The 17,380-nt window shown below is 35.3% G+C and overlaps 1 protein-coding gene across 2 annotated transcripts in view; it reads right to left on the bottom strand.

The window, feature by feature from the left end:
* LOC131079133 (phosphoribosylaminoimidazole-succinocarboxamide synthase, chloroplastic) overlaps nucleotides 1–17,380 on the bottom strand; it is a 115,827-nt gene that overhangs the window by 49,066 nt on the left and 49,381 nt on the right. For both annotated transcript variants that reach the window (XM_058017026.2, XM_059212184.1), the window contains exon 7: nucleotides 7,719–7,808. In XM_058017026.2, the coding sequence (XP_057873009.2) occupies nucleotides 7,719–7,808 (90 nt within the window). The remainder of the gene's footprint in view (nucleotides 1–7,718; nucleotides 7,809–17,380) is intronic.

Below are 17,380 nucleotides of genomic sequence, written 5' to 3'. Positions count from 1 at the left end.
CTTCACCTTGTTATCTCAAAACACGAGTAGGTATCAAGTATACACAATGACTTTAAAATATTATTTTTTTACACTATGCTATAATGTATTATATGGTATTGTAAAGGAATGAATATATAACTAGAGATATCATAATCATTATTTAGATATCCACATATATTATATATGATGCAATCTATCAAAAAGTCTTGTCAATTATCAAGTATCCACTTAATATAAATTTGATTTAATAGTAATTGAAATAATAGTTTATTTATTAATGTAATTAATTTATGATGTTGATGAAATAAAAAATCTCAAAGCCAAATTCTGAAAAAAAAATAATATTTACCTCTTATGATGTATGCTCAAATGTCAACTTTTATGAGGCCAACTTTTTATTGTAATCACATTGGTCAATGAAGATAATTATTTTTTTAATATAATATAAGATGCACTTCTCTAAAAAATACATAGTAGAAAGGAAGAGATATTACCAAAAATTTATTGATAAGCATAAATAAGATTTCCATCAAATTTTATATGTCTTCTAGTATAACCAGTAAAAATGATTAGTACTAGCCTAGCCTGCTCTGATACCATGTTAGAAATTAGGATCTTAGGATACTAATCATTATAAACAAGATTATAAAGTAAATGAAATATGAAACATACATGCAAAATGTACACATTACACAAGATATACATGGGGAAAACCCTTTCAGGTAAAAAACCCCATAAAGCATCATTTAATTAAAACACTTACAAATATAGTCTATCATAAAATAGATATGAACCTAGGGACACTCCTCCAATACTTCCACATGGCCAATAATACCTCATATGCATAGTGATACAACTCACCATAAAGCTCCAAATTCTCACACCTCTCAAATGAGAGAGAACCTCCTTAAATATAGGAGGAAGGGTGACTTCACTAGTCACACCTTTTCAATAACCCCCACTCATAAATAATTAATAATCTAATAGTTATTAGATTATAATTATTTCAAATGGGATATGCTTATAAAGCATATAATATATAAGATTTTATAACCTTATATTAGAACATTATATATAAATGTTATAAGGATGTGATCCCTAATAACATTATGTTCTAACAGTAACTCAGTCAAACCGACTGAATTCTGTTTCCAGTTCATGTATTTTGGCTACATATAAGATGATGAGAGAAAATGTAAAGTTAGATCTTTGCGATTGGATGCTTGAAGAGTTATTGATCAACTTAGGAAAGATTAAAGGTGAGAAGAAGGGCACCTTCCGGTATGGAAATTTGTTAGTCTGGTTGATATTATACTTTCTAAACGATACACCCGGTTCTGGTAGGAAGCAATGGGCTTTTGACATCCCAATAGGAAGATGGTTAAAACAATCAATTGCTGCATTAGGAAGTCAAAGAGATGATAACATATGGGGTTATTTCAAGGCTTTTCAAAAATCTATGAGGTCTAGGATATGAATACCTGAGTATATAGTAGAGAAATACTCTACCGACATATGTTTCATGGTTAAGAAGGATGTGACTCTCATGGAGGCAGTCAAGCCCCGGAAGATTTGGATAGAGGAAACGAGCTATGAGGTAGATGCATTAATCCTTGATGCCTATGCAAAAATTCTGATTGATGCAGAAATTGATGATGTAGAGAAGCCTTGTGGAACTGCACAGCAGTAGACTCTAGAGGTTGAAACAGAGTTCAACCGAAAGAGAAGGAAAAAACAAGAAGGAAAAGCGAGCAAATTTGTACAGGAGGTCTCAAAGGACATAAAGGCACTTATTGATGTTGTCCCGAAGAAAGGGAGAAAGAGGAAGGATCCAGTAGTTCATATTGAACCTGTTACTGCAGATTCCGAATCAGAGGATAACACACCATTAGCCTTCAAGAGGGTTGTTAGGAAGAAACCGGAAGAACCTAAGGTAGAAGCAAAGAAGCAACCAGTTAGAAAGGTCACAATCAAGTTACCGGCTCAAAAGCAAGCACCTAAGGCTACACCTACAGCTGCATTCGGTACTGCCGAGAGGAGAAAAAAGAGTGACATTGATTTGGCACTTGAAACTGGTAATGTAACTATCATACCACCCAAAACTTGTGCAGAAATTGTTGATGAAATATCTAAAGATGGTATGCTGAAGAATGTTAAGTTTTATTATGACAAATTAGAGGTTGATGAACAGAGAGAGGTAGAGGAAGCAGTCCTGTTATACTTAGATATTTACAAGAAAGCCTTAATAGAGATAGAAAATCAAATACCGACTGAGTTATATAACATGTTAGATGCTAGAAGATTATCTACTATGCAAGAGGATAAACACATTAAAATGCAAGAACTACTAGCTATCTGTGTTACTATAACTCCAAATGAAATGGATAAGACAATTGAGGCTGCAAATAGAAAGGTTTTCAATAGCAAACATAGGATAACTAGCCCGATGCTAAGGAGAATGAATGAAGTAATAAAGGAAATTCAAAAAGCTTGGATTAAATTTTTGGGAGAACACAAAGGATTCTTTACTTCACCGGAGACCAAGACCGACACTGTAGATACCCCAGTTGAAGGGAAAGGAAAAGGGATTATGGGTACTCCAACCTCAGTTTTGAAAAATATCAAGATAGTGGAAATTGAGCCACCGGTAAACACAAATGTACAAACAAATACTGAAACACCAGTTAATGCTGAGAACATTGTACTGGATACTAACATTAAGGACAATTGTCCTCCGGATACTAATGTACAGGTTGAGGATATTGTTCCTAGAGAGGAACCGGCAGTTACACAGACTACACCAAGTGGCGAAGCCACCGGTGCAAGTGAGGAGGTAATAAAGGATAAATCATCAGAGAAAACAGGGGAATCCGATAGGGTACTAGTTGGGAGCCCATCATTATTGACAATTGACACTTCTCTAGTAGAAAAGAAAACCATCACAGAGATGAGTCCCACAGAACTGATGATGATTCTTGCTAAAAAACTGATGAAGGAGGGATCCACAGACAAGGGGATTATAGATCAATCAATCATTGTTCTACACAAATTGGTCCCGGAATGTAAGATTGAAAATGAAGCGAGCCCTTCCGGGAAGGTTAAGGTAATCATTGAGCACATATCAAAAGACTTTCAATCCTTACAACAAATCTCTAACCGGCAAGCACTTGAAAGATTCACTCAGGCTAAGAGAGCCGCTTTTGATCAGATCATTGAAACAGAGAAGAAAAAGATTGAGGAGAAGTTAATTCTAATTGAAAATTCTTTGAAACAATGTACAAACATATACAGGGTATGTTGCAATACTGATATACTTACAGCAAATGTAGATAGAAGATAAAAGAGATATAGGAGAAAATCACTAGTATTGCTAACTCTTTCAATGGATTAATTTCATTGACAACATCAATTGATGGTCAAATTTTGACTTTGGAGAACCAAATTTCTGCTCTTGAAAAGGAAAGTGATAAAATCATTCGGAGAGCCAAAAGTCTGAGAGGTTTAGTGAGTCCAAGATTGGATTCACTCTATGTACATAAGAAGGAATGCATGGATATGCTAGGAAAGCCCACACCTGCAGAGGTCAATGAGAAAGAATCTTTTGCATATTTATTGAGTGGACTTGTATCTATCTCCGGCACATTCAAAACCGGTTGGGATACTTATGTGGAATTACTGGAGAAAGCTTATCCGGAAATCTTGAAACTGGTCAAGCTCCAGTAAGACATTTTTGGAGGTATTCAATGTACAGTACTTATTCTTTGACATTTTTTTTGGGCATTGATGTCAAAGGGGGAGTACTATAGATGTGAAAAAGGATAAAAGGGTTGCATACATTAGGGGGAGTTACAGAGTTTTTGGAATTTTGGAGATATGGAGTATTTTGCATATTCAGCTCAAGGGGAGCAGGGTAGGATGAAACCGGTAGATGAAACCATGACCATTTTTCACATGAGTGTTGCCATCAATGCCAAAGGGGGAGATTGTTGGCAATTGACACTCTATTGGTTGGTTTCACCATGTTGTCATTGATGGCAACATGATTTTGCGTTCTGGCTTCATATGGTGTACCAGCAGGTACCTCACAGATTCTACACCGGCACCGACAGGACAAAAAGATTTCTTTGGTCATTGACAATGCAGACCAACATGGTATAGTAAAGGTTATCGATATTGGAGGCTGACTTATATTGGATCTGGCATCGACAACTTGTTTTAATGTTTAAACATTTGGGATATCCGGCCGACATGTAATCTGATATTGTGTATATCTTTGTAAGCCGACATAAGGCATAAATTTGTATAGGGTATATAGGGCAGATTGATTAGATCATTTTGATATGATAGGGATGTAATGTAATGGAAATGTAAATGTAATATGATGCGAAATATATCAGAGAGATTATGTATGTGAGGAATTTATTGTAAGGGTTACTCCGGTAAAAGGGTTTAGGGTTTCAATCAGAACTATATTCTGGCATAGAAGACGATATCTTAGCAATTCACATTTCTTCGGATTGTTGTCTGGAATTTTATGTAGTCAATGAGGCTCCTATTGTGGTTGAGCAGTGTGCTCTAGGCTGTAAGCCTTCCTGCAAGTGCAAGCCCATCACATATTGTAATATCTCTTCAAATGGCCAGTGAATTGATATTGTGAGTCACAAATCCCACCGTGGTTTTTCCTCATTGAGGTTTTCCAGGTATAAATTTGTGTGTTATGGTTCTCATTTATGTGTTTGGCTTATTGGTTGCTTTACTTCTTTCAATTTTGTTTATACCAGTATACCGGTTGGTGCATGAATGTTTTGTTAAGGCTAAAATCTACTATTCCGGTATAACAATGATTCCCCCCCCTTTCAGTGTTATTGGTTTCCAACACATCTCTCATACTCAAACAACGCCTCATGCAAGATGATCAGTTGTGGCAACTCATCAAGTCCATGGTCAATCCATATGCAAGTTGTTTTCCCAAAACCCCCATAATCAAATTCATAATAACTTTCAAAACTAGGATTAAGGAAAGAGACAACCTAGCATGTTTCAGGCTCAAATAGAAACTCTTGCATGCTATCTACCACTATATTGTAGGAAGGGAGGTCATCGACTGCTTCAGGATGTCGCCATTGGTGATGTATCATTCCACTCTCGTCCTTGACATGCAAATTCTCACTCATTGATTCTTCTTGAATCTTTGGGACTGGAGCTAGCGCAACCTCAAATTGCTCTTCATTCTTCACTTCCACGGTGACAAAAAGTTCACTATCTTGCTTAAACCATGAATCCTTATGAAACTACATAAGCATATCTTTGAAAATGAGATCGACTGCTTCAGGATGTCGCCATTGGCGATGTATCATTCCACTCTCGTCCTTGACATGCAAATTCTTACTCATTGGTTCTTCTTGAATCTTTAGGACTAGAGCTAGCGCAACCTCAAATTGCTCTTCATTCTTCACTTCCACGGTGACAACAAGTACACTATCGTGCATAAACCATGCATCCTTATGAAACAACATAAGCGTATCTTTGAAAATGAGAATCTCTTTAAGTGATAAATCTTCAAAAATTTCCTAAGTGGTTGCTCAAATGCTAACATTGGTGGTAGCACCACTTCAAAGTGCTCTTCGCTCTCTAGCTCCATTTGTTCATCTTCAAGGATACTTGAAAGTTCTTCCTTTCGGACAGCTTGAAATTCTTCACATGATTCTTCTTCTTGTTGTAAGGATGAATGCTTATTTGAATCTTCATAAAGGGTTACTTCCTCTTGAAGTGTATTGAAGTCACTTCCTTGTTTTGAAAATGGTGAAGCATCAAGTGATAGTGGATCATGATGATCTTCCAAGTCACTTATGCAATCTGCTACGTATTCCCTCTCAATTTCTTGATGATCCTCACGGGTGTCCATGTTTTGTAGAACTTCATGCCCTGACGTTGCCAAGCATTGATCTTCGCTTACCACTATCTAGCTAAGATCAACGTCTTCCATTGTTTTCTCAACTTCTTTGGGTGCAAGGTTACCCTCGACCGTGATGCCTTGACTACTTGGCTAATCCATACTATCTTCTTGTAATTCATCCAATAATACGTTGGAAGATCGAAATTGATGATGAATCATGCCACTTGCAGCGACTCGTTTGTCTTGGAACATCGAGAGTGACTCCACTTGTACTTCCTCCATGAGATTTTTCAGCGCCCCTTCAAATAGCATGATGATGATGATGATATCTTTGAGCGCCCCCTCAAATTGTTCTTCATATTTGGGCTTTCTCATGATATCTTGTAGTTCTTCATCCAATGTGTCCATTTGATTATCTTCCTCTCCAAAGACGCTTGTTATCTATATTGCTACAGTCTGATCCAAAATTAACATATAGTTCCTTTAGGGTTGAGTGGATTTGATCCACTTAAGGATTAATTCACTTTATCAAAGAGCTATGCTTACATCTAGGAGAAGAAGTGAGTTTCTACACATAATGTTGTATTTCTCGTGAATTAGAAGATACATGAGTACAAGGAGAGTCCACCAGCACAATGTAATGATCCCATAGGAGGAGCAACCTCATCAAGAGCCCAATAGTGATGAGGATATTTTTGAGTTCAACAAATATTCATTCAATGACAACTCTGAATGTTAATTTAGTTGCTCCATGCCTATAGCTAAGCATCTTATAAAATCTCATGGAAGAAAACAATGAAATACAATTTCTATATTTTGATTTTCTAACTCTCATTTTCATGCAATACTTCAATTTTGATTTTCAATGTTTAACATCATTGACATTATCATTCATTCAAATTTCATCTCTAAATAAATATCACAAACGTTATTGGAATTTTAGCTCTTTATAATTATGCAATTAAAAAAGTTATAAAATCTACTTTTTATTTTCAGTTTGGCTGGTAACAAGGAAATACAGTTTCTATATTTTTTATTTTCAAATTCTCATTTTCATGTAAGACTCCAATTTTGATGTTCAATGTTTAATGTCATTAATATTATAATTCATTTGAATTTCATCTCAGCAAAATATTATGAATGTTATTAGAATTTTGGCTCTTTATAACTATACGATGAAAATGCTAAAACTTATAAAATTTGTTTTATTTTTCTTTTCCCCAAATTTTCTTGTCTTTTTTTACATGTATAAAATTTGTACTGTCCCTGCTATCCTCAAAATCCAAGGAAAATTTTATGTCCCTAAAGCTCAAAAGAATCCTCATGTAATCAAATTATGGAAGTGGTACAGGAATAATTCAATTGTTCATATTAGGATATGGGTATCATTTGGACTAATGTGTATCAAAGCTCATGTAAACTGTACATGTCAGAAAGAAGCTGCAACAACCTAGCTAGGGTATTCCTTTCATCAATATGATAAATAAAAGAAACAAACAAGGAACAAAAGCCCATTGATTATAGAAAATTGTAATGTTTTAACATATCAGAATGCAACATATATGGCTATCAGCTTTTTCAAAACTTAAATGCCCTTTGCCAGTTTCAATCATGAGAAATCATATTGTATATAGTAAACTAGTTTTATTTTAATGCCAACAAACATCATATGAAAACTATAGAAATAAAACTATTCATCTCTGAGTATTTTAGGAAGAAAACTATTTGTATCACATGTTCCCCTCATTTTCAAATCAAGCGATTAGAAACCATTTCAAATGAGAAGGGGCAATATTTGGAGCAGTCGGTTGCTGTCAGAAGGGAAGAGGTTAAAACTAACCTCATCAATTAAAAGAATGGAACCATCAGCTGCCTTGCCAAACTCATACTTTGTGTCCACTAATAAAAGACCATGCTTGGATGCCACACTCTGTCATTGAGTAGAAAATTTAATTATTAAGCCACAGACAAGAAACATTTGCATGTAAATTAAAGGTACCAAAAGAAAAAAAAAATAAAGATTATAAATAACAGTTGTGGTACATTATCATTTATATTATAATCCTTACCAATTCAATAATTTACCATCATTTTCTCAATGTTGACATTGGCAAGTGAAAATTCTTCATTCTTCTAACTTTATGGTCTCAGACATCAGTAGAATATGGCATTAGAGAGTAGATAGATGTTCATAGAATAAAAGAAATTACATTTTTGATTTTTTATAAATGCTGTCTCTGTAAAAATAACTAATACTAAATTAAAACACCCTGAATGATCTGAGTGAATCAAAAAAGCAAAAATTACTGCTACCAGATGCTGGAGTAATTAGGAATATTCACGTAGTTAATTATAAATTAGGTCCTTATTACTTTATTCACTTAAGCTAAACTTACGTGCTTTTTCCTTTTATTAGATTAGGCTAATAATAGCTTAAGTTGTCTTATTCATTATGATTGTGACAATCGGCACTACTGATTTAATCTTTCTTTAGGGTTTGCATCTAGGGTTCCATTCATCCTTTTATAAGGATTCATTCATTCATTGTAACATATTCCATTTTGCATCAATACAATATTCTCACGTTGTTGCAAATCTATCTTGTTTCATCTTTCTTTGTGACGGTGTAGAGCTTACAGACAATCCTTGTACTTGCGGGGTTGAATCCATACTCCAACACCAGATATTGAAAAACAGGCCAGCCCAATGAGTACCAAGTCAAGAAGGCCAAAACAAGGCCTGCCAGTCTGTTATATAGAGACAGCAATTCTAGCAGACTTGCAGCTTTTGAGTAGATTGGCAAGCCCTGCTAGAGCGACGTGCCCAACCCAAACCACAAAAGATTAAAAAAGAAACTAAAACTAAAACTTAATTATACCTAATACTAAAACACATATAACAAACACACAGCACAAAGTACACAGACAAAGCAAAAATAAAAACACACAAGTGAATTTGGAGCAGCGACACAAAGAAAACACCCAACACATAATAGTAAATTGCATTCAGTGATTTTGGAGCAGCATACAATGCACATGGAGCATAAAAGTGAATTTGGAGTGGCCAATTTAGACAGGTATGTCTTTCTTTACCTTTATCATTTTTTTTTCTTTTATTCTCTTTTTATTGTTTTCTCTTTTTTATATCTTGTTCCATAATATATTATTTTTCTTGTCTATACAATAATTCTTCTTCCTCAAAATCATATATGGAAGCAAAATTATCATTTTGCATCTTATGCTTTTTGTGTAAACAAACATTCTTCTTTTTGTCCACTTGAGAATGCTTTTGTGGCTTTCATTGGCATGTTTCACTATTTGCAAAGTAACTGTACCATAATTTTTACAGTTTGCATATCTTCTTCCCACAAAAGGGACGCCTTTATTTTTATGTAGAAGATTTTTCTTTTCTAGATTTGGATGAAACTGAAGAACCATTTCAACATTATATTGCTTTCCCTTCTGTTAAGACGTGAGGGCCTGATTGTTTAGGGTTTCTAAGGTCTCAAAATGAATTGCCTCTTCTCATTGAAGCAAATTCACCAATCCCTCAAAAAAAGGATTTTTGCTAGCCACATTCAGACATGTGACAGACACACAAAATGTAGGGGATACTGCTCTCCATAAAATGTGTAAAAGAGATTCATTTGACACATCTTCCCTGGCAATTGCAGTAATGTTCTGATCTCTGCAACTCTTCTTAAAAATTTCTCCATTTTTTCACTGCTTCGCATTTGCAAAAGATTTAATTGATTGCAAATGAAGAATTTGATTCTAATTTTTGGCTTTATATATTGTCTTGTAGTGGTCCCAAGCCTATGTAGCAATTATGGTTGTTCAAATGTGAGGCTAAATCTCATCGAGAACACCGAACAAGATCATAAGTTTGGCCTTCTAATTAGCCTCATCATACCAATTCTATTCAGCACTACCTTGTCCAGGCTTGAGAATTTGTCCAAAACCATATCCCACAAATGTCAAAGTCGAGTTCAAATTGTACCTTGATTTTCCAAGCAACATAATTATCACTTTTCCATAACTGAGCGTCGAGACAAAGCCACAGTATACAACTTTAGGGGATCCTTATTTCTCTCCAACAAGCAATATCACTCCTATTTCATCGAATCAATTTAGGGATAATGCCATAGATATAATCATTGCAGCTACATGTCATGTCCCCTTTTGAGCAATCACATTAATTTAATAATTTAATATTTACTTGCTCAAAATAAATTTATATTTTTAATAAAGTGAAACTAATATTTTATTATTAAATTAAATGGTTTTTTCAAGATGATATTTTATTTTTAAATTTGAAGTGGTGAATAAATGCAAAAAGAATATTATTTTATTAAAAGTGAAATTAAGTATAACTTTTGGAAAGGTTATAAGAAGTGGTTGAAGGGGCTCATTCGGATCTTGGACATTTTACTTTTCTACCATTGCAAGTTTGAACTGTGAGTTTAGCTTCAAACCCTAGGAAAAAAACCCTACAAGTATTTGGCTTCGGAAATGAAAGATTTTGCCCCTAGTGAAATCGTGGTGAATCTAGACAATGTTCACAACTATGCTAAAAATTGGTAATTGAAGAATTGGTTTAACAGAATTTTATCTTTTTGGGAGAAGAAGATTTTGGGCACAAATTAACTAAAGTTTTGCCAAAAAAAAATCAATTTGTAGAACTCATGGATTAACTAGTGTATTGGGCGAATGGATTTTTTTTAACATATTTATCAAAGTGGCCACCATTGTTAGTAAGTAAACCCCAGGCATTGACTTCATACCAACAATTCTGAAAAGGTTGTGGCAAATAAACTCCAGTTGTAGCTTGGGAAGGTGGAGTCGCAAGGTACGTCAGATATTAAAACTTTTTTGGAAGGTCACAAGAGCAAATAATGTAGAAACGACTTGCCATTGGAGGTCAACCTGCCTGTAAGGGTACTTTCATTTCCATGTCATCCACAACAAAAATCAAACGGTAGGTTGTGCGCAAGTTTAATCCTAGTGGATCCTTGAAGGAGTCACACTAGGGTTGTTTTGTAGGAGAAAGGGTAATGTGGGAGATTGTAAAAAAGTTCAGCACTCAGCTCATACCTAGGGTGGCTAGACTACCAGCAAGATATCTTTCTTGCTATCAAACTAATATTTCTGCCATTGGAGCAGGCACCTGTATGTGCATTTCCATTCTAGAAAAGTCTATGAGGTTGGAAGTCCACCATAATTGCTTAAATCTGATTTTTGTATTTGAAGATATGAAGTATGGTATGAGAACTATATTATTCGCTCAATTATGTTTGTGTGGAAGCATTTACAATTTGAATTCAGAAAGCTCTAGATGTTTTGTAATCAGTTAAAATTCATTTTAAAAATATTTAAAAAATTAATAAATAAATAAAATAATAAGTCAATTAAACACTCATACAATCTTCCAGACAAACCTGGCAAACATATAAACGGACATTCTAAAAAACAAAAAAATTTAGCAAGGTACTTTACACTACATTAGGCATTAGATGAGATAATTAAGCCCATAGTTGGAAAACTCGGACTTGCTGCAGACTTGGCAGCCCAAAAATTGGACTCGGACTCAAACTCCGAATTAACTCGGGAAAGGACTCAACAAGGACTCAGCAAAAAAGTAAACCGTAGTTTTACAGAAAAGCAGAAAGAAATTAATGCATTTAGAGAACATAGAGCCATAATTGAAATATTACACATGTCATATGATCTCCAAACACTCAATATTTGAAATTTCATCATTCATACTCATAGTTTCGAACTTTAAAATGTATAACAGCAGCATAAGTTTATAAATGTTTACAAAATTACATATAATAATATGTCCAAATGTGAAAAACAGCAAACTAAAGACTGCATCTTCCTGTTTTGAGCAATAACAAATGTCAAAAGTGAAAAAAAAAGTGAAAAAAATATATATATTTTAACCTTGACTGGGCATTCTCTGCAAGCATCAAGAGTCCTTCATCAGGACTCGGGAGTCCTGACACTAGACCCGCGCAAGTCCTTAGCACAGACTCGGGAGTCTTTGTCCCGATCTCGGCTCGAGAGTCCGTGGCGAGTTGACTCGGCCCGCCAACAGACTAGCAAGTCTGCGGCGAGTCCGTAGAGTCCTCAAACTAAGATTAAGCCTAACGACATTACATATAAATGCAGATTCGAGACACCATTTATACCAAGTGCTTCTTTTGATTGTTGCAAAATGTAACTAAATTAGGGTTAGGATATCTGTAAGTAAAAAAAAAAGTTTGTACAATTTACTCCAGAATTAGATGCAATAAAATAATATATTATTTCTATTTGATCTTAATTTGAACTTACAGAAAAAAATAAAAAGGATTTAATAAACTTTACAAAAATTTCAAAGTAAACATCTCAATTTTTCAACTTTCTAATTTTATTTTTACACTTGCCAAACTATTTTTTTTAAAACAATGCACCTTATTTTACTCTTAGGGATGCAAATCCCCCAAAATCACAATTTGCAGGTAAAAGAGAATAGATGGCAGTGTATGCCAAAGTTTCACTTGCTTCTGCAATGATTTTGCTTCCGCAATTGTCGATTTTTTTAAGACTGATGCAGTTCCAGATATTCATGATATAGGGTTTCGTGAATTTATTTTTAGTGGTTCTGCAATCTGCAGCTATTATTCCACACAATGCAGGGTTTGGTGATTATGATTCTGTATTTCATGATCGATATTGTGTGATTGAGGGTTTATAAACCCTGCTGTTTGCATAGACGTGTTTCCTTTCATTTGCAGGTTTTTATGGTTGTAGGACTAGGACAGGTAGCCATCTACAATCTATACATGTGGCTCCTTGTGCATGAATGGCCCCATACCTTAAACGACATCCATATTCCTCTGCAACTCTTCGCCACTCAATTTCACACAAATTTTGACCTCCAACTTCACATGCATATGCACATGGATTTTTACTGTTCTGACCAAATTGTACTTGAGAGATCAATGAGCAGTATATTTTTTAGAAGAGGAAAAAATATATACATAACAATAAATGGTTCCAAAGAGTAAACCAACGAACTACCCATCCAACCAATTTATGTTTATATAGGCACACAGATATTGATTGCTCTGATACCAAATCGAACTTAAGAGAGCAATGAGCAGTCTACAATTGAGAGGAAGCAAAAATATATACATGAGAATAATGTTTCCAAAGAGGAAACCAATCAGCTACCTATCCAACCAATTTAACTTAATAATAATTATGTTTGATTAGTATTGTTAACATAATTATTCAAATATGCAGTACAACTATGTAATAGTATATTATTGTATCCAACGATGTGAGCATGCTGAATCAGAATAAGAATTTTTAATGATGTTGTATTATCAGACCTGTCTGTCAGCGTTCCAAAAGTGCGGGTAATTCAAAAACATGCTCATATAGGATCCAGTTGCAATGGGAAGTTCATAGTTAGAGACAATCTGAAAAGACAGTCAATGAGAAAGGAGCAAAAAAGGAACCTCCTGTTGTGATGTTTTCACAGATTGCCCCATTGCAAATGGGGACCCCCACTTTTCGCTAGCTAGGTCAGGTATTTAGGTTAGTTTAGTGTTAGCTCGGCAGCAGCATAAGATTTTAACCTTTGACGGAGGAGTTCAGTTTGTTTTGCCATGGCCTAGAGGTGAGTTGAAAGGTAAAGTTGTGATTGTTGCAAGGCGGAATCACAAGGTTCCCTTGCAATCCTGCCATATTCTGCTAAGTTACTCTTCATCTTTGATCCAAATGCATGATTAGGTGTAATGGTTGCTGGAGGTTGCAAAAGTGTAGTCTGTTTGCAAAGGGTATGATTGTGCTTGATTGAAGGTTCCAATGTTATGTTGAGTGTGCATGAAACACCTTACAACTCCAAGATTGATTGCACAAAAGAATTAAGTTTTCGAAGATGAGTGGAACAGGTTGTCTCGCTTGCAATTTTGAATGTATGCGTGAGCACTTGCAATTCCCACCACCCTATGCATGACCATTGCGTGAACCCGATTTTGTGCATGAGTGCTTACAATTCCCGAATTTGTGCATGAACAAGGTCAAAACCCGAAATTGTGCATGCATAGCTTGAAAACCCAAAATCATACATGACTGGCCTATGACACCAAAAATCATTGTGCAAGGTCTTGCAATTTCGAAAAATCATTGTGTGAAGAGCTATAATTTCAAAAAAAGAGAGAAATCGAAGGCATGATTAAGTTTAATCATCAAGACTCATTGCATGTAGTCTTGCAAATTTCAATCTCATACACTAATGCATCCATACATGGACACTTCCAATTTCCAAATTCATACACGAGGATGTGCAATTTCTGAAATCTTGCATGAGCACCTATGAAATCCAAAATTATGCACGGTGACTTGTGAATCCCGAAATTATGCATGACAATGCTTTGATCCCGAAATTGTGTAGGACTGGCCAGACCCGAAATTGCAGACCAGAGCTTCAAATCAGATTAGAATGGCAATGCATGAAGGTGCTAAAACCCCACCAATGATTGCATATAAATACCCAAAACCTTGTGCAATTGAAATGGGACCGACCTAAATTGGTTTGTAAAATTGAAAGATGAGACAAAACGTATAGAAGTGCGATAAGGCCAACCTGATTTGGGTATTTTAAATCCTTCACAATGAAATAAGATGTGTAAACATGAGCTGGCCAACTTTATCAAGGCAGAAAGAGTTAAGACTCTTGAAACATATAAATGCACAGCTTAAGAAATCATTTTTTTACAATATTGCAAGGCAGATCCCAGCAAATAAGGAGCAGACCAGCAACAGTAAGGGGAAATCTGAGAGCAGAAGTGCACCATAAAAGATAGAACTAATTTCAGAATTGAAAATCAGTGAATTGAAGCGATTGAAATCAGATTATCAAGGAGAAACGAAAGTCTTTCCTACTCAGATCTGAGTGGTTTTCATCAACTACTGAGCAATGACCATACTTAGAACATCAACATTTCCAGAATTTTTAAAATGACATTTCCAGACTTGAAAGAGTTTTGAAAGCATGATTAGTCGAGTGTTATTTTCTTTCTTCATTATGAATTAAGGATGTGTAATTTTGAGTTTTAGTTCATTCTCCTTAATTCAAAATGTGTTTTTAGTCAAATTTGACACAAAGAAAGATGCATGGAGTGATGGTAAACTATGTTGGAGAGCTCAATTATGACAAGGATTTTTCAACATGAAGAAGGAACATCAACACATAAAAGGACTAGTCCATGTTCAAGGGAGGACTTCAAAATGTGAAGGAGGAGACCAACATATTCACTTCAAAACTTCGGCATTGTATAAATAGCATGAAGGAATCAAGACAAGGAGAAAGCAAATGAAGAAGCAAGTCCAACATGAAGAATGACTTCACCACTTGAAGAGAAGATCAATCCATCATTGCAACAAGAGTTACATCGCAAGTGGAAGATGCTACAACAATCTTAAATTTCCTTTGGAAACCCAAGATCAAGGTTAGTACAACAAGGAAGTAGTCCTGATCAAGGACATCATGCACAAGTAACAAATGCGGATGGAGGTAACACTTGCAACGACCACACATGAAAATCATGCATTGACATCATGAAGGCGAGAGAAAAAGAAGATGAATAGCAAGGAATGTACCTCTCAAGCAGATAGTTTCAAAAGAGTTAATCAAAGTTATAAGATGATGCAATTTGGGAATATGCCCACCACAATCAGTCAAAAGCCACATGATGATGTTGAGTATCAAGAGATATTGCTTGCAATGAGGTATCAAATCTACAAGGCATGCAAGTAGCTGAGGTGGCATCTAATCATCATCAAGCCAATCAAATCATTACAAGTCAAAGCATCCAAGTGCATTGAATCTGATTCATCCCAAGATATACATCTAGAAGGCACTAAGTTCAATGTACCTAACCTCATTTGTTATTGGTACTTCACCTAAAAGGACGTGTAATCAAGCAATGTAATCGTCTCATTGATCGAAGAGGAGTTAGTTGTAACTAACCCTAATTAGGGTTTTATTGTTAAATCTTAGCCATTGATTTCAAATCAATCGAAGCCATTCATTTGTAATTCAAACTCTATAAAAGGCCTAGCCTCCTGATTTGTAAAGGTTAATAGTGAAGAGTTCAGCAACAGAAGAATAGTTGTCTAAGTAGGAGTAGAGTAGCTGGGAAGACAGAAATTGTTGCCAAGACTTGATGGAACAAAAATATTATTTTCATTGAAGATATGGTGGATTCTTGTGTAATTTCAACATGTTGCATAGTTTCTACTTCTCAAATGTTGATTGAAGTTCATTGATCTTAATGGAGTAATGCGATGATGTATGATGAATTCCTTGGTTCATACTTTTTATGGTTTGCTGGTTGTAAGCTACAACGTAAAGTTAGTCTAAGCCTAATTATTGTTGCTAGATTCGATTGTGGGTATTTGTTCAAGTTGCGTCAGCATCGGGTATTTGAATGAGTGCTTCGCAGTATGAAAATCTTTCGTTACCTTGGGAGATGTAATGTCCCCTTTTTAGCGCAACATGATATGGGGTGTCGTTAGCCTATTCTGACATGGTCCCGAAGGCTAACAAGGACATTGATGGGATCCTGAGGTGTTTTGGCCTAGGTGTTTTCGATTTCAGGCCAATCGGTGCTGCTTTGACAAGGTTTCTAGACACTTACTATTTATAGTAAGTTAGTCTCCAAGCAGTGACTTGAAATTTTTAGTGTTTCCCTGGTTGGCATAACTATCAGTAAAAATATTTGAAGGCGACAATGATTTAAAGGGATTATCAACAATGTTTTAATATTTAACGATAAAGTGTAAAGTTAAATTAAATATTTAACTTTATTGTTATTTTATAAGGTTGGGAATATAAAGTAATGTTTAAAATATTAAAAGTTCCCTTTAATGGTACATTGTGGGAAATAATATTTTATTCTAATTGTATTATCCCACATTTAGGAAATGAAGTGTTTGCATCCAGGGAGAAGATATAAATGGAGGTTGAGAGCTCTCTTTTGGGATATGCTGGGATGAATTAATGTGATGCTGTTGGATTTCGTAGAAATCTGATTATTGGGCTTGGAGGACGGAATCCCTCTTTGCTAGCATTCTCTTCGCTGTTGAAAGACACAGTCAGGAGGATTAATGGTGTTTTCATTCAGGAAACACATTGGGCTTCATTTGGTGCTCTCGCATGATGTTTTTACAGGGGTTTGAAAGTGCAGATTTGAAAATAGTGTTTTTGCTACAGTACCGCGTGAATAGTGTTTTTGCTACAGTACTGCGTGAATAGTGATTTGCTACAGTACCGCGTGAACAGTGTTTTTGCTACAGTACCGCGTGAACAGTGTTTTGCTACAGTACCGCGTGAACAGTGTTTTGCTACAGTGCTGCGTGAATAGTAAAAATGCTACAGTGCCGTGAATAGTGCAGCTACAGTGCGTGAACAGTGTTTTCAGCAGGTTCTATACTTGTGGAGTCC

This window comes from Cryptomeria japonica, chromosome 10 (assembly GCF_030272615.1).
Source record: "Cryptomeria japonica chromosome 10, Sugi_1.0, whole genome shotgun sequence".
Classification (NCBI taxonomy): domain Eukaryota; kingdom Viridiplantae; phylum Streptophyta; class Pinopsida; order Cupressales; family Cupressaceae; genus Cryptomeria; species Cryptomeria japonica.
Note: the sequence above shows the minus strand (reverse complement) of the source record. Positions and strands in the feature narration are given on the sequence as shown.